The sequence below is a fragment of the Bemisia tabaci genome, chromosome 9 (genome assembly GCF_918797505.1).
Source record: "Bemisia tabaci chromosome 9, PGI_BMITA_v3".
NCBI lineage: Eukaryota > Metazoa > Arthropoda > Insecta > Hemiptera > Aleyrodidae > Bemisia > Bemisia tabaci.
In genome coordinates this window covers 12,761,966-12,783,805 of record NC_092801.1, presented here as the reverse complement: position 1 = coordinate 12,783,805, position 21,840 = coordinate 12,761,966, and the positions used below count along the sequence as shown (strand labels likewise).

The 21,840-nt window shown below is 39.9% G+C and overlaps 1 protein-coding gene across 3 annotated transcripts in view; it reads right to left on the bottom strand.

The window, feature by feature from the left end:
• Positions 1-20,399, bottom strand: part of LOC109032075 (uncharacterized) — a 40,081-nt gene extending 19,682 nt beyond the window's left edge. The window contains exons 1-3 of one of the 3 annotated variants that reach the window (XM_019044011.2): positions 20,008-20,399; positions 18,796-18,842; positions 10,286-10,428 (exon numbers count right to left, since the gene is read on the bottom strand). In XM_019044011.2, coding sequence (XP_018899556.2) covers positions 10,286-10,420 — 135 coding nt within the window. In that variant the 5' untranslated portion in view covers positions 10,421-10,428; positions 18,796-18,842; positions 20,008-20,399. Of the gene's footprint in view, positions 1-10,285; positions 12,528-18,795; positions 18,843-20,007 lie in introns of those variants that run through there. The other 2 variants (XM_019044012.2, XM_072304199.1) reach the window with 2 other exon arrangements.
• Between the last annotated feature and the right edge of the window lie 1,441 nt (positions 20,400-21,840).

Sequence of the window (21,840 nt, the reverse complement as noted above, 5' to 3'; positions counted from 1 at the left end):
GCGAGGGCACTTTGATCATACGAGGAGCTCACTTTGATGGACTGTAGATTTTGAAAAAGTTCCTTTGATTCTTTGAAAGTTGGCACAAAAGCACCACCTGGATCATTCATTCGAACTCCAAAAAGATCTTTGGACTAATGTCATAATTGAAGAGGGGCCCACAGCAAATCGCCATTTTGGGCCGAACGCTCTCAAGGAAACTGAAGACTCCTCGGTATTAGCAGCAAGTGCTTTGAGTCAGGTGAAACGTAGGCTTTCTAATGCATTATATAATAAATACACACACCACAAAAGAAATAAACATTCATGACATTTTGTGATTGGTTTATTCATAGATATATGAAACACAAAAAATTAGACAATTCATTATACACAGCCTCGCCTCAACTTGCACATTCGAAATTTTGCCTGAGATGAAGCAATTAACTCATGTTTGTTAATGATATAATAAAAAGCAGAATGATGACCTAAAATCATGAGTTTTACCTACTTATTCAACAAGATCCAATTCTTGCCAGAGACTTTATGACTTTGTTAGCAGATTTTTTTCTCTTTCATTTAAGGAGAATAAGAAAATTAAAGCCAGTCGCATACTAATTTCCGGTCAGTAGGTGTCACCTAACAGTCAAATGCTTAAATGCTCATTGTGCGCACAACGACCTTTTACTGGCAACTGAAAAATCGTGTAATCCCTAACTAGTTAAAAGTTTGGATTCGAAAAAATTGCTTCAAACTATTTATAGTTAAGAATGACACTGGACACTGACGGGAGTTGATCGGTGTTTTTTTTCTAAGTTTTTGAACTAGGTATGATCACATTCGTGCCAGATCAAATTCTTATTCTCAGTAAATATAGCAGACCCATTATTGCAAGAGACTGGTTTCCTGACGCTGTGCCCTTTGGCATAAGTCCAATTAAATTACTTAGCTGCGCAAAAAAGGCGCACGAATGACGAAAACTGAATGGTTTCTCACGCGTAAGTACATGTTTGGACACCTACAGGGTGTACCAAAAGTCCGTCCCACCCCTGCTAACTTTTGAACGAATTGAGCTAGGGTAATGAAACTTTGGGAATGTTCCTATCTCAAAGGGGACCATCTTTTGAGGGGGTCAAAATTTTGGTCCCCCCTCAGGGGCGGCGCGGGGGGCCCCCAACTTTTTTTTTTCAAATGGCAACCCCCATCTTGTGATACTTCATTCGGAGGAGCATAAAAAACTAAGAATTTTGGCGCAAACCGCAGATCAATATCTTAATTTTTGACCGAGTTACGATAGGTCAAAGGTCAAATTTGACCTATTTTCAAAAAATCATAACTCCGGTTCAAATTATCGTAAAGAAAAAAATAAAACGGGAAAATTTACCAAATTGTGTCCGCTTTTAAGTAAAAATTGCAGAAATCACTTCGATTGAATTTCAAGGGGGGGCTCGGACCCTCAAATACGTCAATTCAAAGGTCATTCAATTTTCCCGCGAAATAAGCCAATTTCCCCTAGATTTGCCTCCACATTATCTCAGTAAGGTCAAAATCAGTTCAACATTACGTTGGCAAGTCCCCAAGTTTCGGGAAAAGTTAAAAAAAAACGAAATTTAAGGTGATTAAATTTGACCGTTTAAATTTCGTTTTTTTTATCTTTTTCCGAAATTTGGGGACTTGCCAACGTAATGTTGAACTGATTTTGACCTTACTGAGATAATGTGGAGGCAAATCTAGGGGAAATTGGCTTATTTCGCGGGAAAATTGAATGACCTTTGAATTGACGTATTTGAGGGTCCGAGCCCCCCCTTGAAATTCAATCGAAGTGATTTCTGCAATTTTTACTTAAAAGCGGACACAATTTGGTAAATTTTCCCGTTTTATTTTTTTCTTTACGATAATTTGAACCGGAGTTATGATTTTTTGAAAATAGGTCAAATTTGACCTTTGACCTATCGTAACTCGGTCAAAAATTAAGATATTGATCTGCGGTTTGCGCCAAAATTCTTAGTTTTTTATGCTCCTCCGAATGAAGTATCACAAGATGGGGGTTGCCATTTGAAAAAAAAAGTTGGGGGCCCCCCGCGCCGCCCCTGAGGGGGGACCAAAATTTTGACCCCCTCAAAAGATGGTCCCCTTTGAGATAGGAACATTCCCAAAGTTTCATTACCCTAGCTCAATTCGTTCAAAAGTTAGCAGGGGTGGGACGGACTTTTGGTACACCCTGTATGTGTATAGAAATCGCCGCTATAGCAAAAGTGAAGTGCATTGTGGGCAACTATAAGGTTTCCTGCCGGTATGCGTTCTCAAATGGTAATTTAATTAGCACTTTTGAGTGAAGAAGGTAGGGCAATGACTAAAACTAAAAGACTTTTCGCCACAGTAAATTCAAAAGTAATCAATATGATAGGCGCCCTGCGCCGGAGAGAGCTGTGAGAGCGACTTTTATGTACCTACGTATGTATGTATATGCGTATTATAATAGGTCAAAGATCAAATTTGACCGATTTTCAAAAAATTATAACTCCGGTTCAAATTATCGTAAAGAAAAAACAAAACGGAAAAATTCACCAAATTGTAAGCAATTTTAAGTAATAATCGTAGAAATCACTTCAAACTAATTTTAAGTGGGGGGGGGGGGAGGGTTCAAACCTCCAAATACGTCAATTCAAAGGTCATGCGATTTTTCCGTGAAATGAGCCAATTTCCCCTAAATTTGCCTCAACATAATCTCAGTAAGTTCTATTTTAGTTCAATATTACGTTCCTGAGTCCCCAAATTTTGGGAAAAGTCGAAGAAAACGAAAAAGGTGATTGAATAGTCGAAATTTTTGCTCTTTACTGTAAGAAATGAACTGATCAAGAACTTCCAAGTACTGCTGGATTAGGAGCAAATAAAAAGGGTAGCCTCGCAAAATATTTAGTGTACTGTTAGATGATACTCTTAAATTAAAATACCATGTTAACACAATATGTAGGAGGCTACATGGTGCTATTTTTAAGTTGAGGGTCTTGTTGAGATTTTGCAACCTGAATCTGTTAATGATAGTGTACCATTATCTTTTCCTATCTCACATACTGTATTGTTTCAATGCTTAGTCAACTTGCAATAACATAAAGATCGAGAAAGTACTTATACTTTTAAGAAAAAACTATTAGAACTATGCTTAAATTAAAACGTACAGAATCTTGCAAGGAACATTTTAAAAAATTACAACTCTTGACTGTTCCAGCATTGGTCATTTATTCATCTTTAAAACTATACAACAAGAAAATACAGGAATCTAGAGTGGTACACAAACAAAACACTAGGAACAGAAAAGAAAGTTTAATCATAAAAATGAATAAAACATCGGCTCGAGGCCATAAATTTTTCTGACATAAAGAAAAAAATTAAAGAGGAGCCCCGGTGCCAGAGGGTAGAAGGTAAAGATTTTTTTTTTAATTATTTATGTGTTTAAGTGTTGGTGGTACTTTGATGGTCCCTAAAAATCAAATATACCGGCCAAGTATTAGCTGCTAATAATTGCAAACAATGTTCAAACACTGGACCTTACTGACTCATTTATGACCGTAACTATTTTCTTAATAATAAATGTTATATTTCCTTTTTCCTAGAAAGCCGGCCGAAGTGGAAAAAGTCACTAATTTACTCCTTTTCTGGGTGGCGAAAGACAATTTACCTCTAAGTGAGGTGGATGGTGAAGGGTTTAAAGTTTTCATGAAAGAAGTCTTTCCTAAGTACAAGACGCCAGGTAGGAAGAAACTTACTAAGCTATTGGACGAGAAGTACAACATTTTATCGAAGAAGATTAAAAATCGATCGAAAATGTGAAGCATGTCAGCCTTACCACTGATATTTGGACATACGAGCTTACATCAAGAAGCTACCTAGGTCTCACTGTGCACTATTACAATGCCGATCTCTATAAAACAGAAAGTAACATTCTAGCAGTTGAGCCATTATCAGAGTCTCATACCGCGGACCATATCAACGACATCATTCAAATACTACTTGATGAATAGGATATTCCTGATAATAAGATAAGTATGCTGCGACAGATTACTACCGATTGCGATAAATCAATTATTTGACTAATCGAGCATCTCTATAACAATATATGCATGGCGGTACGTGAACACAAAGGATAATCCAGCTGATGTTGCCTCTCGGTCTTGCCCCTCTCCGAGTTATGTGATTATAATCTTTCGTGGCACCGCGCATCATGGTTACAACAACCGCCCAGTCAGTGGCCCATCAGTAAGCTTGATCGACAAGACTCCAAGGTCGTACTTGCCGAATTGAAGCCTTCAGATCCTGTCGTCCTTCACCAAACTATGGACCACGGACAATGATCTGATCCAATTAATCCAATTAGAATTCGCATTCATCAATTTGAGGCGGATAGTGGCTTAGATCTTACGTTTCGTCCATAATTGCCGTCTTCCTTCCAAGGAAAGGATAAAGGGACCTTTGCGCGCCTGCGAATTGAGCAGAGCATTTGAAAAATGCGCAAAGGAGGTGCACAGGGAACGCTTTAGTAAGGATGTGAATGCGATCAAGAACAAAATTGCTCTGTCACCTTCGCTGCAAAGTTTCAACGCCTTCATTGATGATTCTGGTTTCCTACGTGTGGACGGTCGTCTACGCAGCTCCCTCCTGGAGCCGCAAGCAAAGTTTCCAATTTTACTACAAAAAATTGAGCACTTCACGAACACCTACATCGACCATGTTCATGGGCTGACCCTCCATGGGGGACCACGTATCACCTTGGCCAAGATCAATTAGGTGGCTTGGATCATCAATGGCCGCACTTTAGTACGGCAACGCCTACGCAGGTGCGTGATCTGCTTTAGGCTCAACTCCGTGGCAGTAGAGCCGCCAATCCCACCCTTCCTATCCCTCGGGTCTTGACCTTCCTATCTCTCGGGTTACCGACGCTCGAACTTCCGCCTCCGTAGGTATCGATTATGGTGGACCCTTTACATTAAAGGAGTCCAAATTACGAAAACCAAGACTGTCTAAAGTTCACATGGCCTTATTTTTATTAGAGTCCCTTTATACCCAGAGTTAAGACAACTCACTTTTGGTTGGGCTGAAAGTGGCCTAAAAAAAAATCCAATTCTGATTGGTTCTCGCTCATGGAGGCCGAAACGAGTGCACCAAGATGGCGGTACCTCGAATGTGAACAAGAATAATGAAAATATTACCTAATTGTGGTTCATCAAGAGTAAATTGTTATTTCCATCGGTCCAAAATGAAAATAGATTAAGAAATTATTCACAAACCAATCTCATTTTCTTTTTAATTGATCAATTTGTTGATGTTGTTGTTTTTGTTTGACAGACATCGCAGGATTCCTGATCCTTATCCCTCAATATCGTTCGTTTGGGTGCACTCGTTTCGGCCTCCATGGCCAGCCAAGGCCGGCTGCCAGTCAGCTGATAATCGAGTTTTCTTAACTCTGGGTATAAAGGGACTCTAATTTTTATGTATGACTACACATTCCATTCATCTGGAAATTGTCAAAGCCCATTAAACCTGTTCCACGACACCCAACGGTCAACAACGACCCTACCTTCCGACGGAGGACCCTTCCTCTCCCGTTGGGAGCTGTTCATGTGCCAAAGGCTGCACAGCCAATCAAACGCAACTCCACGTGTGAAGAATTCCGCGACTTGAAGAAGGACGCCACTCTTGCGGTGGTGGTTGCTTTAAAATGGTGGAAAAAGAAGCCGCATCCGGTTTCCACTCATATAAGGGCTCCAGAATACAGACACTCCTCTCTGCTGGACCCGAAACCGCACCCAAAGGCTCCGCCTCTACCCGCCTTCCAATTGCCAATCATGGTCCCTCCTCTTCGTCCAGTGCGAAAATCCCGAACTCCACCATGGTGTGCAACTCCCCCTCCTTCCGAGGGTCAAGACATGCCCTCCCCCGTCGCCGGGGCTTCCACATTCTCGGACGACGAATCGGACGCGGAGAGTTTTCTAACCTTCTCCAACGAGGTCGAGTTGCCGGCGAATTCTACAGCACACACGAGTTCCGCGATCAAACGAATAGCCCGTTACGCGCTGCTCAAAAGCAAGGCAGAACAACACGGAAAGAAACTACATAGAGAGCCTCTTCTTAATTCACGGCGAAAACGTGATGTAAACGGGTTAAACAGTACGACCACAGATACCACTATTCTTGTCACGTCGAAATCAGCTACAAAAAAGTAGTTCCTGATCCATTTTTGTTGAAGCATTATAATTTTTATTTCTTACTCCCCCCACCCAGGGGATTTTTTATTATTCCTGTTTCGAGATCGGGTGATTTCAACGGGGTGGGAATGTTTAAGCACAGATTTTATTTATCTATTTTTACATAATTGATATAATTATAAATTTATATAATTTCAATTTATGTCATCATTCTTACATGCAATGCGACGCAACTTGGCAACGCGTGCAAGCAGCCACCGTAACCGCCGCGCCGGCTAGCGTACTTCTATCCCCGCGCTAGACCGGCAAAACGTCAGTACCGCGCCAAGCCGCGAGATGGCGCACAGGTCTCCTAAGTCAACCCGGTTACTTTGATCCCGTTTTTCCGGAGAAAAACTTGGGGAAGATTTTATTTTATTTTTGCATCCTAAGGAGGACACCATAGAGCTACTTTTAGTTAACGCAGATTTTCCTTTTGTCCCATTATTAAGTCCTTCTTTTAGTTTGTTGTTTGGTCTCGCGATCATCGAGCCAAAATAGCGCTAAGTAGGGTCCCCCGTGTGGTCGTCCTGTCTCCGCTCTCTTTCGCCACCTCACTGGTACCCAGTGACGCAATTCCTCCGTACTGGCATTCATTAAGGCTCCTCTTAGGTTTCTTCTCTGTCTTCTTTTATTATTATTATTTAGGATTGAAACGGGTACCCATTAGTGATTCGCTTTCGTTCCTACTGGAATCCCAGTAACGCTTTAAAATTTCGCGGTATATGTAAAAGTTCTTCTAGCTTTTTAAATTTAATGCCTACAGTAAACGTTTCGGACGATAAGCTCTTCAAGTTATAGTTATTTCATTTCATATCAATTCAGTCTCTCTCTATTCTTGCAAAGTAAGTAATAATTTCTCATTTAATTCGCCTATCAATAAATTTAAAATTCTTTCGTCAGTTTTTTTGTCGTCGTTTAGTAATCAAATTAATGCTCTTAATATTTCTTAGCAGCCCAGACTAGCTTTGAAGCCGGTTCCGCGCAGCCTGCTGTTCCAGATTGTTCGTTAAAGTGTTAATTAGGGAACCCAGACTTTTTCTGAAGCCGGCCCCGCGCGGCCTGGTAGCCTTTTTCAAGGTAAATGGATACAGTCCACAGCTCAAATTATTTAGCATTTTCTTTTCCTCATTTTCTTAATTTTTTTTGGGACCTTGTCAGGACAGAGGGGGTGTGTAAAACTTAGTAAAACTGAAGAAAAAATGAGAGTAATAAACAAGTCACTAAATACGACAACCATGTGATCGCAGCGAAAAGCGACTGGATTGATCCTTTGGCTTAAAACTATTTTGCGAATGCGCGATAAATTCAGAAATATGGAAAGGAGTGAGAGAGATTGTTGATATTATTTGGTCATGAATTCCTAAAACTGACAAATACTGCCTGTCTGAATGCAACGCTAAATGAGACCATCTAAATACTGCAACCAGAAGGTTTATCTGTAGGTAAAAATTTGGTTTGCTTAATAAAACGTGCCTTGTACGGCCTGGCCTTACACAATCCTCATCTGTATGGAGTCAAAAAGCGACTAAAATCTTGCTAAACCTAAACCATGTTCAATCAAAATATGAACCACATTTGTTTTTCAAACGATTTAAAGATAACTCAATTAGTACTCATTACGCACTTCATGTCGATGAATTTCTGTTATTTTCAAACAATGATGTAGAAAGGCAAAAACTGAGAGAGGACCTCGCAGCCACATTTACAATTAATAACCTAGCTTTGGCCAAATATTGTTTAGGTCTAGAATTGGAGCAATCTGACAACACAGTTAAAATTCCCCAAGACTTTATCCTTACATGCTTGGACCAATATCAAATGTCAGATGCCAAAGCTGTAAGTGTATTGTATTGTCCAGATTTGACAACAGGCGCCCCCTGGCGGGTAACGAACGAGCGAGCGTGACTCGTGTCTTCTACATTGGAGCGTGATAAAAATTGTGAAATGAAAAAGTGATTGGGGGGGGGGGGGGAGGGGTGCAATTGACAGAAGACGCCAGCATTATCATTTGTGAAAACTATCATCAAGTACACTTTTTAGAATCGGTCCAAGATCATTGAAGGCTTTTTTGAAGTGTTTGTTTGGATATGTATGAAACTTTCTCTTTCTTCTGTTTAGGAAATAAACAACCTGAAACCTTGATACCTAGAACTAAAGCTGATGCTGAAACCATAACCCTTGTTCAATGGCTCGAAAAGTGTGAATCGCCGTTGGAACGAGTTATTGATGGCTGCAAACTTACCACTGAAGTGGGGTTCACTCGTTATTTAGAATCCGATCAGACTCCTTATGATTACCTCAAGAAATACCCTGCGTACTAAACACACGATGGTCATCTCTTGACAAGGGTTAAATAGCTGTTTTCAGCAAAAATGAAGTGCATTCACAGTAACTAAATGGTCTCTTGGCGGTATGAGTTTCCGAATGGTTACTTAAAAAGCACGTTTGAGCAAAGGAGGCAGAGCACTGATTGCAAGTGAATGGTATTTCGACAGAGTGCATTCGAATATGCCTGCGTGCACCTGCCTAAATGGCGAATGTGAACGGCAATAACCGCAACTGGAGGGCTTCTACCCGGTATGTATTCGCTTATGCTTGAGCAGTTCACCCAATCGATCGAAAGATGAATAGCACTGCCAGCAATTAAATTGTTTCTCACGAGTATGCGTTAAAGTATGCAAGTCCAAACTACTCTTAGAAGTATAAGATGAATTGCATTGATTGCAACTGAAAGGTCTTTCACCAGTATGCGTTCGCATGTGTGCATTTAAATTACCCTTATGAGCAAAGGATGATGTGCAATGACTGCAACTGAATGGTTTCTCACCAGTATGTGTTCTCATGTGATGATGCAAAGTGCTCTTGCTAGAAAAGGATGAATTGCATTGATTGCAACTGAATGGCCTGTCACCAGTATGATTTCGCATATGTATCGTTAAAGAGCCCTTCTGGGCGAAGGAAGCAGTACACTGATTGCAACTGAATGGTTTCTCACCAGTATGCGTTCTCATGTGATTATCCAAAATGGTCTTGCTAGAAAAGGATGAAGTGCACTGATTGCAACTGAATGGTTTTTCACCAGTATGAGTTCGAATATGCATGAGTAAATTGTCTTTTCGAATGAAAGATGAATTGCACTGGTCGCAACTAAACAGTTTCTCGCCAGTATGCGTTTTCATACTTGTATTCAAACCGCGTTTGCTAGAAAAGGATGAAGAGCACTCATTGGAAGTAAACGGTTTCTCACGAATATGCGTTCGAATATGCCGAAGTAAATTGTTCTTTCGAAAAAAAGATAAAGGACACTGATCGCAACTAAATGGTTTCTCATTAGTATGCGTTCGCAAATGTCCATTTAAATGTCTCTCATTAACAAATGATAAGGCGCAATGCTTGCAACTGAATGGTTTATCACCAGTATGCGTTTGCATATGTTTCTTCAAACTGCCCTTTGTAGAAAAGTATAAAGTACAGTCACTGCAACTGAATGGTTTATCACCAGTACGCGTTTGCATATGCATCTCCGAACTGCTCTCTTGGGAAAAGGATGAAGTGCTTAAATGTTGAGACCCCCTAACGGTGGGTGGGTGTGATGAATCCCCTCCCCTACCGTATGCAGAAGGCTCCGTTGGATGTCTGGGTTCTATTTTCTGATCACGATCTTGAGGTTGGTCGCCGATTGTTTCTCGTTTCACTGGAAGAGATAATTGAGGATAATCACACGGATCTAGAATATCATTCGTAAAATCGTGCTCCCTCTCTTCTCCTGGATATTCCTCTTCTTCGGATGGGGAAATGCTTTCAGTTTTGATATCAAAAGTGGTATGTATCTGCTTTGTCAAACTTTCATTCTCTTCTCCTGCTTCGAGTTTTACTTGGGCTTGAGCAGCGACGGAAGTATTGCAAGAATACGAGTCGATTTGGTATCCTTCAAAAGACGGTAATTCATCACACAGAAAAGCTGCAGTTTCCCTTTTTATGTACTTTACAGCATCATCACTGAACTGTGTGCCAGTTGTTGATTCCCCCTCCGTTTCAGTTACTTCACACTTTATAAATACCGTTTCAACATCCTCCAGGTTGCTGTCCTGCGGAGTGATCCTTGATTCCAAGTCCGATGCCGTCGTAAGACTCCTGTTTTCAGAAATAATGAGTTGTGGGTATCCAGATGCGTTCATTGCCTTGGATTGGTCCATCCCGACTCCTGGACAAAAATAAATATGAAAGGTATCAGCTATTTTGACGCGAGAGTGTTGAAATATAAAAGATTAGGTAATAGGAAGATAAAAAGTTGGCGGTTTCAAAGATCGGAGTCTATGAGGAAGAGACTGATCCGAGTATACGGCGAGAACTTGATAGAACCCCTAGTGAAGGAGGGGCTTGAGATAGAAGCGATCAATTTTGTCTTTCGAGAAAATGATGGAGTGCCCAGATTTCAACGGAATGGTTTATCACCAGTATGCGTTCGCAAGTGTGCATTTAAATTATCCTTACAAACAAAGGATGATTTGCAACGACTGCAACTGTATGGTTTCTCACCAGTATGTGTTCTCATGTGATGATGCAAAGTGCTCTTGCTAGAAAAGGATGAATTGCATTGATTGCAACTGAATGGCCTGTCACCAGTATGATTTCGCATATGTATCGTTAAAGAGCCCTTCTGGGCGAAGGAAGCAGTACACTGATTGCAACTGAATGGTTTATCACCAGTATGCGTTCGCATGTGTGCATTTAATTCATTCTTACAAACAAAGGATGATTTGCAACGACTGCAACTGTATGGTTTCTCACCAGTATGCCTGCGCATGTGTATATTCAAAGTAGTCTTCCGAGAAAAGGATGAAGTACACTGATTGCATCTAAAAGGCTTCTCACCAGTATGCCTTCGCATATGCCTTCTTAAAGTCTCCTTTAGAGAAAAGTATGAAGTACAATGACTGCAACAGAACTGTTTGTCACCAGTATGCGTTAGCATATGCGACTTCATAGTACCTTTAAGGGCAAAGGATGAAGGGCACATATTGCAAGTGAATGGTTTCTCACCAGTATGCGTGCGCATATGTATCCTTAAACTGCTTTTCTGAGTGAAAGAGGAATGGCAATGAGCGCAAACGAATGGTTTTTCACCAGTATGCGTGAGCATATGTATCTTCAAATTGCTTTTATGGACATAGGATGAAGGGCACTGATTGCAACTGAATGGTTTCTCACCAGTGTGCCTGCGCATGTGATTATCTAAAACACTCTTTAGAGCAAAAGATAAATCGCAAAGACTACAACTGAACGGTTTTTCACCAGTATGCGCTAGCGTGTGCCGGTTTAAATCCCCTTTTCGGGCAAAGGATGAAGTACATTGATTGCAACTAAAAGGTTTCTTTTTAGTATGCGTTAGCATGTGTGCTTCGAAATGACTCTTATAAGCAAAGGATGAAGTGCAAACACCGCATTGAAATGTTTTCTTTGTAACGTCATTTCGCAGGATATGTTTCCGGAGACCTCTTTTTTTCAAAAAAGATGCAGAGCAATGACTGCATCTATATAGTTTTTCTCCGGTATGCGTTCGGTAATGTTCCTCTAGATTTCCGTTACCAACATGTGAGGAAGAACGTAGATTGCAATTCAACGATTTCTTGACAATCTTGGTCTGTTCACTTATACGCACAGATCCCTCAATGATAGGCGTAGGCGATAAATCTTCTCCTTCGGCATTATTAGTAGACTCCGTTTGATGTCTGGGATCTCTTTGCAGTTGGTTATGATCTTCATGTTTGTCGTCGATTGTTTCTCGTTTCACTGGAAGAGATATTTTAGGATTATCACATGGATCTCGAATATGATTCGTAAAATTGTGCTCCCTCTCTTCGCCCGCAGATTCCTCTTCTTCGGATTGGGAAATGCTTTCAGTTTTGATATCAAAAGTAGCACGTATCTCGTTTGTCAGACTTTCATCGCCTTCTCCTACTTCGACTTTTACTTTTGCTTGAGCAGCGATGGAAGTATCGCAAGAATACGAGTCGATTTTGAACCCTTCAAAGGACGTTAATTCATCACTCAGAGAAGTTCCACCCTCATTTTTTACATACTCCAGGACATGGTCGCCGAACTGTGTGCCAGTTGTTGATTCCCCTTCCGATTCCGTTACTTCACACTTTATAAATACCGTAGCAACATCCTCCAGGTGGCTGTCCCGTGGATTGATTCTTGATTCCGAGTCCGATGCCGTCGTAAGACTCGTATCTTCAGGTATGTTGAGTCGTGGGTATCCAGATGTGTTCGTTGCCTTCGATTGATCCATTCGGAATCCTGGACAAAAATAAGTATAAAAGCCGTCAGCTACACATTTAACACGCGAGTGTTGAATAGAGCAGTGAAAGGGTGGCGACAGGGGATTTTAGAAGAAATGGACTGAGTTAAGCGGAAAGGAACCAACCCACATTTTGGAAAAAATTGAGTTATGAAGGGTTTTGAACTCAACCACTGCTCTACTATCTATCGCCAAAAATTCAAAGTTTTTGTTGGAGCAAATTTTGCAGAAATTGAACTTGAAGTTTATCTTTTACATTGAGTCTTATGCAGGAGCCAAACTTTAAACCTCTATTTCTCGGTTCGATCCCGATGTGGCTTGGTTCCTTTCTGTTTAACTCCGTCCAAATGAAGGTGTGCCAACTCAGTGAAGGGCTTTGGGAGGATAGGGGACTATTCTATTTTCAGTAATGTTGAGCAGAGGGTTTCCAGATGTTTTCTTTGCCTTGGATTGATCCATTCGAAGTCCTGGACAAAAATGAATATGAAGGGTGTCTGAAATATAAAAGGCGATAATAGGATTACGTACAAAGCGGACGTTTCAGGCTCGGGGCGGATACCTTTGAGACTTGCGCTTTTCATTCACCAAACAATGCCCCATCTTTTCCCAAAGTTTCAAGCCCCCAAAAAATTTTGGAAAGACGCGGTGGAGGTCAAAGTTAAAATTCTGCAAAATTTTCGTGAATGTGTTACTCGAAAACCAAGAAGTTTTGACAAAGGGTATCCCTGGGTAAGGGCACCAAAATGCCCCTCCTCACGGATTTTGAATTTAATGGTCTAAACCCTTTCAGGAGGTCCTAAAAACATAGTTTTGGGCAATTTTACCCTCCTGACCCCAACCACCCCCCCCCCTCCAGCCCCGAAAAACCCATTTTTCGGGGAATTTTGGGGTATTTTCACGTTTTATTTCATATCTCCCGCAATTTTCGATAAAAATGCACCAAAATTTCACCAATTACACATCAGACCAGTCAGATTCTTGGGTAAAAAAATCAAATTTATCGTACCTTATTTAGGTCCCTAAAAAAATTCGTAAAAATCGTCAATTTCCAATTTTTTTCAGATTTTAGCGGTTTTAAAAAAAATGAGGACACATACATTTTTTTTTGCCTTAAAATGTAGGTAATATACCCAGTTGTTACCCCAAAAAAATTTCAAGCCTTCACGCGTGGTGCGTCCCACCGAAAAAATTGTTTTTTTGGCGCCAAAACGGTTAAAATGGCTCTTTTGGCAACGGTTTACTCGCACGCTATCAAGATTGTAACACTAAAATCTCTAATTTTTGGTTTCAATGTTCAAGAGGTATGCCTTAATATCGTCAGAAAAGGTTTCAAGTCGATCGAGTCCTTGCGCCCCACGTAAAGTACCGGTTTTTGGCGCCGAAATGGTCAATATTGCTATTTCAGAAGAGGTTACTCGCGTAGGGTGGCTCTTATTTTTGAATTTACGGAGTTTAAAGTGCGGAACCCTGCAAATGGTTTCATTTGATGAGAAAATAATGGGGAAAAAATAAAAATTGAGAAAAAAATGTTTTAAAACGCGCCTAAAAGAGCCTAAAGTTCCGAGCGTGGCGTGCGAAGACGCGTTTTTTCGTCACTTCGCGAATTTTTTCCCTCCTTTTAAAATGTTTCTACGGCTTTGAAATTTTTAGAGATTATACACTGTTTAGAGTACTTTGCGAGAAAAATAATGAAATTTACATAGCTTAGTTTAAAATTCTTACTTATCCCCATCAAAGAGGCCACGTCGTGCGATTTTGCCAATTTTTCCTTATAATCTCCCCGCACGGCGTGTCTTTTTTCCACCTTTAAATTGTTGCTACGGTTTCTGAAGTGTCACATACTTTATAGTAAATAACGAAGAAGCTAACAAAATAAACCTCGCTACTTTTAAAATGTTCCCTTTTCTCCTTCGCAGTGGCCACATTATGCGATTTCGTCGATGATGGCTCATAACATTCTCTCGGCTCGGTTTGCCTGAACGAGATTAAATTTTTTCACGAGTCAAAAGCAAAAATTCTTCAGATTCTAGAAGTAGACCGTTTCTAGATAGTCTACCGAGTCATTTAAACGAAACATAAACAATTCTGTTCAGCTGCTGGAAAACAAGTCGATTTAATGGTATTTCGGGACTAACATGCAAATGAACGATATAAAGGGAAAATCGGCAAAATCGCACGACGTGGCCTCTTTGATGGGGATAAGAAAGAATTTTAAACTAAGCTATGTAAATTTCATTATTTTTCTCGCAAAGTACTCTAAACAGTGTATAATCTCTAAAAATTTCAAAGCCGTAGAAACATTTTAAAAGGAGGGAAAAAATTCGCGAAGTGACGAAAAAACGCGTCTTCGCACGCCACGCTCGGAACTTTAGGCTCTTTTAGGCGCGTTTTAAAACATTTTTTTCTCAATTTTTATTTTTTCCCCATTATTTTCTCATCAAATGAAACCATTTGCAGGGTTCCGCACTTTAAACTCCGTAAATTCAAAAATAAGAGCCACCCTACGCGAGTAACCTCTTCTGAAATAGCAATATTGACCATTTCGGCGCCAAAAACCGGTACTTTACGTGGGGCGCAAGGACTCGATCGACTTGAAACCTTTTCTGACGATATTAAGGCATACCTCTTGAACATTGAAACCAAAAATTAGAGATTTTAGTGTTACAATCTTGATAGCGTGCGAGTAAACCGTTGCCAAAAGAGCCATTTTAACCGTTTTGGCGCCAAAAAAACAATTTTTTCGGTGGGACGCACCACGCGTGAAGGCTTGAAATTTTTTTGGGGTAACAACTGGGTATATTACCTACATTTTAAGGCAAAAAAAAAATGTATGTGTCCTCATTTTTTTAAAACCGCTAAAATCTGAAAAAAATTGGAAATTGACGATTTTTACGAATTTTTTTAGGGACCTAAATAAGGTACGATAAATTTGATTTTTTTACCCAAGAATCTGACTGGTCTGATGTGTAATTGGTGAAATTTTGGTGCATTTTTATCGAAAATTGCGGGAGATATGAAATAAAACGTGAAAATACCCCAAAATTCCCCGAAAAATGGGTTTTTCGGGGCTGGAGGGGGGGGGGGTGGTTGGGGTCAGGAGGGTAAAATTGCCCGAAACTATGTTTTTAGGACCTCCTGAAAGGGTTTAGACCATTAAATTCAAAATCCGTGAGGAGGGGCATTTTGGTGCCCTTACCCAGGGATACCCTTTGGTTTCGACCAAACAATGGATTATAAAATAAGGATTAAAACAAGAACCTTGATGCTCGTAATTTTTTTCACTTACATAATTTAGTACATGCAGAGGTGGGAGCCGAAGCCGATGTCTTATCACTTGTCAACTCCCTGTCCCCTCTCTTACCTGTACAGCTTTTGCTATTTATTATTTGAGCTATGTATTTGAATGTTGTGCATGATGTAGATTATTAGTGCTTGTTGCTTATTACCATTTTCGTTGTTATTACTATGTATGCCCTGATGATGAACGCCAGACGTTTGAAAAGCTTCGGCTCCCACCTCTGCATGTACTAAATTATGTAAGTAAGAAAATTATGAGCATCAAGGTTCTTGTTTTAATCCTTATTTTATTATTCATAGATGCCATTCCAATCATGTTTAATTAAACAATGGATTGTATAATGACGTCATTCTACTCATTTTTTAAAAATACGACCCTTACATGAATATGCAAAGGAATATGAGAGAAAATGTGTAAACAAATAGTATGTATGGTACTGTTTCCACGATCCTGCACTGTTGAAAACTGCTGGTTAAATCACGTGAGCCCTTCGCCTTCAATTTCATCTGATAATAAGCAACACCTCAGTGCCCCAATGGTTGCACGAAGTGCCGGGATTGATTATGCGAAGTCTCGATGGCGAAGTTTCATTCTTGTCGAGAAAATTATGTTCAGCAAAACTTTGAAATCACCTTCCTTCCCCAACGATGATGCGAGAATTTGATTCATCTTAATATGCGACTTCGTCAAGTAGTTTTTCCAGTTCGCTTGCGCAGAAAAACTATTTAAGTCGATTGAACCCTACGGCGAAAATAGGAAGTAAGTATTTACAGATTGCACATAACTCCTTCCCGACTTTTTCGAAAGCAATTCGATTTTAACTCAAATTCGATAATCCAAGATGACGGATAGGGCGAAAATTAGTATCTCAGCTCCTGTTCGATTGATTTTAGAGAAACATGGCAACAAAGCCTATTTTGTGACATGAAAATTCAATAATCCAAGATGGTGGAAGTGACCTAAAATGTTATATCCTTGGCACCAGTTTGATCGATTTTATTTAAACTTGGCGCCAGAGCGTATTTACTGACGTGGACGTCGAATTTTTAGTTCAATTTCCAAATTTTAAATTCCGAGATGACGGAAGTGCCCGGAAGGGCAATCTTGGCGCCTTCAAATGTATCCAACTCTGCAATCACAATTGCCATTCTTTTTTCATTCTGTTTCAAAATCGATATGCTTTGAGCTAATTTAGACCTCGATATCCGAGCGCTCTTCGACTATTTATTTAAACGCCTTTCTGTGTGACTTAAAGCCACAAGTCGCGCACGGATTCCACAAATTTCAGCGATTCGGCTCTTAGAGTTTAAGTAAGCATTTGCGAGGTCTGGTTTAATTTCTTTCATTTTTTCACAGGCACCAGCTAAAAGATTACGATCACAAGCTTTCTCGCAAATACAAGTTTAGGGATGTACACGTATGCAACATCGAAATGCTCTCATAAGATTCACTCTTTGGGCCCTTCACCAGTCTTTAATAGCAGCCCTTCGAAATCTTAGACTAGGTTAGAAGGGGAGGGGGGGCCCTCCCAAGCAGGAAACCAGCAGTCCAGATCTAGACACTTCAGACAATGACTTAAAAATAAAATCAATTGTTTTGGGGGTGAAAACTCGTTTTAACCTATTTCAAATTTTATACCAGAATGAGCTTTGATCCAGTAATATTCCCTTCAGCATTCTGTTAATGATCAATGCAGGGGTGCGAAAAGAGCCTTCTGGCCTAACGTTCACCCGATTCGGGATTCGCTCCTTCTTCACTTCTGAAAAATGTCTTCACTTTTAAAACTGTCCAAACTGATGACCGGCTGCTTTTACTCATTTTTTTTTTTTTTTTTTTTTTTTTTTTTGCTCTTCTCTTTAAAAATTTGTTCGAATCGTCTAGTGGAAAGTCTGTAGCTTTCCTACAAGTGTTCTTTGACTGTACCTCAACACGGTACTGCTGAGTTGTGAAGGATCAGTTCTTTTGAGGTGAAAATTAGATTTTACCTATTAAGCCTTAAATACTAGAATGAAATTTCTTTTTGCATCTCTGTGCATGATTGATGCTCATTACATGGTTTTTGGTCCAAGACTGACAACAAGGGAGAACACAATGGTTTTTTTCTATTGGAAAGGAGAATAAAATGAACTCTAGTGAGTATTGGTGGAAGACTGATCGGAGGGGTGGGGAGTGTTCAGCTCAGGCAGATACAATCGAATATTACATGCTGTGAGTCTTTTTAGACCTCATCAGTAAATCACATTCATCAGTGAGCCTGGCTTCCAGTCCAGTCCTGTGTCATTAAAAGGCTGTCATGGTCATGACTTGAGGCATGACTCTAGAATGTGATCCTTGCACGCTGTGTTGTTGCTGCTGAATAATTTTTAGGATGAAACAAGGAAAACCTAGAAAAATTCATCTATTCTAAGAAACACCTTGTCATTTACAGCCTTCGGGCCACATTTTAAAATTCTTTGTTCTTCACTTTAGATCAGATACGAATTACTGTCTATCCATCCATAAGGACACTGCACTAAGCTTGAGGAGATTCAATGGTTGTCATTTTTTGTGTCAGAGGGACGTGCAATATATCACATCCATTCGTTCCATAATTTTAGGTACTGGTCATTTTTTCGAATTTTGAGATTGCAATTCTGTTGTCATGAGACTGAAGAATTCACGTGCCAAATTTGACAAAACAATTCAACGTATTAGAGAGCTGAAAAAACCCCGCTTTTAATACGATGAATTTCTTTGTCAAATTTGGTACATGAATTCTTCAGTATCATGACAACAGAAGTGCCATCTCAAAATATGAAAAAAGTGACAAGTAGCTGAAATTATGGAACAATTGACGCGATATATCACACGTCCCTCTGACACAAAAAATGGCAACCGCCGAATCACCTTAATAGGAAATTCATGGCAGATAGATTTCTTATGGGTAATTACATCTATGCATGATGAAACTTGAATTTAAATAGACTTACCAATTTAGCGATTCAAAAAGCAAATTTTTTGCAAGCAATTCTAATTTCTGAAAAAAAAGAAAAAAAAAAGATTATACCTATACCTAGATTGACGCTTAAAAATAAGATAGCACTGGGAAAAACTACGAGTGCCACACAACATAAGCACAGAAAATTTTTATCAACATTAAGAAAAGAATTTTCTCACACATGTGACGATCCGTAAGAGGACACCTCTTAAAGCTGTTACCTAACTAGAAATTATGAAATACTATCTAACAGACAGATCTCTAAAATTCCCTGGTATATCCTTTAGGATTAACTAAGGAGTGGGACAAGGGACAGTTCTTGGCCCAATGATATTCATCATGATCTTGGATGAGATAATAAGAATGAAATTAGAATCAAAAGGAGATAAAAACGTACGTATATGCTGATGATATATATTTCTAACTAACAAATTATTTTCAGTTACAGCCAAAAATTGGTAGAAAAACATATTGAAACGTAAAGAGTTAATAGTTACAAATTCTTAGAGCCAAAATAAGTGGGAGCCTCACAACCTTTCCCGCTCCCTTTTAAATTTCAAAGAGGTTTCAGTTTTCTTGCGATACCATTAATCAATTAGAAGGGCGCTTCATTTTTATCTGTGATGTAGAAAAGTATTATTTCTCCACTTGCCACCACCTTCTATATTCTGCCTATGCCTCCAATGAGCCAATAAAAACAATGCATTAGAATACAGTGCCGCCCTCTTCTGCCAATTCCTACCCTAAGAATTTGTTGGCTGTGTATCCAAAGCTCAATGACGAGCGCATGCAGCGGATAGCACCTATGGCTGTCTTGCCAAACACTAGCTTAGCACGATGAATATAACACTTTGTATGTGACTGAAACAAAATCGGTGGATTTTCAATCATCCAAACGATTTCTAAGTGAGTATTGTATGATTAGGAAGTTGCAATTTGTCAGAAGACGGAGGCTTCTTTCAACAAAATTATCTAGTCCGACATTTCTGGGCCCGTTTTTTCAAAACTTCATTCTTGCACTTACTGCTCTCAATCATGGCAGGATAGTGATTTACAACGGTCCTAGGGTTAAACACTTCATTAATTGAAGTGAATAGATTCTGGCGACAATTCTTAGAGATTTGACTACATAAGGTTTCAGAGTAAAATAGAAATCTTGATGGAAGGGACCAGTGGTACCGACACAGTTCAGTATGGTACTTACTCAGGAAATATTTGCGTGGTCAGTTTTAAGATAGTGCAGGAATTTTGTGATACGTAAGGTTAGTTGAATGCACAGAAAGTTGGAGAATAAATGCATGAATATCTTAAAAACGTTAATTAAATTATTGCTCGTTACTTATTATGGTTAATTGCTGAGAGTGAGATGAGAACCGAACAGACTTTCGCCTGAATTGGACCGTTGCACACTTCCACAGACGTCCAATTTAGCACGAATAAAACCTACTCGACGACGAAAAGGATTAATAATTCTGAAGAATCTTCGCGAAATTGAAATCTCCTTCATGCAACGTGCAACACAACACAATCGGAGCTTCATAAAATCAAACAAGATGCAGGTAAGAGTCCCGGAGTCCCTTTATACCTGCAGGTCACGCAGGCATCAGATGCAAGATTATTAGCAAGACCAATCCACACAGGTCAGTCATTGCGCATCTTTTTGAAAGCCACTTCCCCGCCCGCCCTAACTCAGCTGCACCAATAGTACGTCACAATGGTGCTCCCATAAAAATACATTGCAAGCACTCAATAGTACGTCACTGCGCAGTAGAGTACCAAAACTCTTCCACGGGAATGACTGACCTGTGTGGATTGGTCTAGTATTAGGTAGGTATGTTAATGTGTCTCCCGTTCTTCATTCCGTTTGTTCCTTGTCGACCAAAGACATTTGTCGACCTAGGACCGTGCGAACTCTCCGATTAGCTAGAGGATTGGCGGCGAAATCGGGTCAGGTTTGAAATTTAAATATAGGGCGGGGACTGAATAAAATTGCGGAAACAAAGTATTCTAGGTTGATTTTTGCTCAAATTCACTAATTATCTGCGAGGGGGGACCAAAAAAAAACCGGAATTTTGCTGTAACTTGGCAACAATGGAAAATATTCCTGTTCCACCGCTAGGAGGTGTAACTAGGAGCTATGAAGAGTCACTAGATTAAATTTCAACATCGTAGCACATTTTTCTTCCATTTTGGCGAGACTTGGCTTCAGGGGTGTTTGGCGACTTCGTAGTTTTTGAAGATGGGTCAATTTCAGTAACAACACTTAGAGCTCAAATTTTTCTATCTTGCTCGATAAAAATACGGCTTTCTCCGTTAATATTTTAAAGTGCTGCTTCTGAAGGATAAGCCTTATCAAAAAGTTCAGTGTAAGTACGGTTTTTCAGTTTTAAAATGGTCTGTATCGCCCGAAACCCCTGTACGGCGCTAAACCGCTATCGCCATCGGCTAGAACCGATGAAAACATGAAATAAATCGCGTTTTTGTGAATGAACATGGTTAAATATCGTTTTGTCTACTAGCAGATATCACTTGGATGTATTACGGAAATATTCAGAACATTTGCTGTGAAAAATTTTGGCATAAAACGCGTTGTTGCCGAATTGATCCCCTATTTTGCGCGCTAGCCGGTGACGGCCGCCTGGCGTTCAGCCTACGTTCGAACAATAAATCACACTTTAAAACGAAGAAAAACATTTTTTCACATATGTTATAGGTAAATCATGTTCCCGGCAACATTCACTCCGAAAATTGTCAGAGTTTAGCCACACATAGCCTATGAAAATCACCTATCTTCAAAAACTACGAAGTCGCCAAACACCCCTGAAGCCAAGTCTCGCCAAAATGGAAAGAAAATGTGCTACGATGTTGAAATTTGGCCTAGTGACTCCTCATAGCTCCTAGTTACACCTCCTAGCGGTGGAACAGGAATATTTTCCATTGTTGCCAAGTTACAGCAAAATTCCGGTTTTTTTTGGGTCCCCCCTCGTACATACAGAGTGTCCCAGAGCACTCGTGTGCTTCATTCTCGGTTGATTCA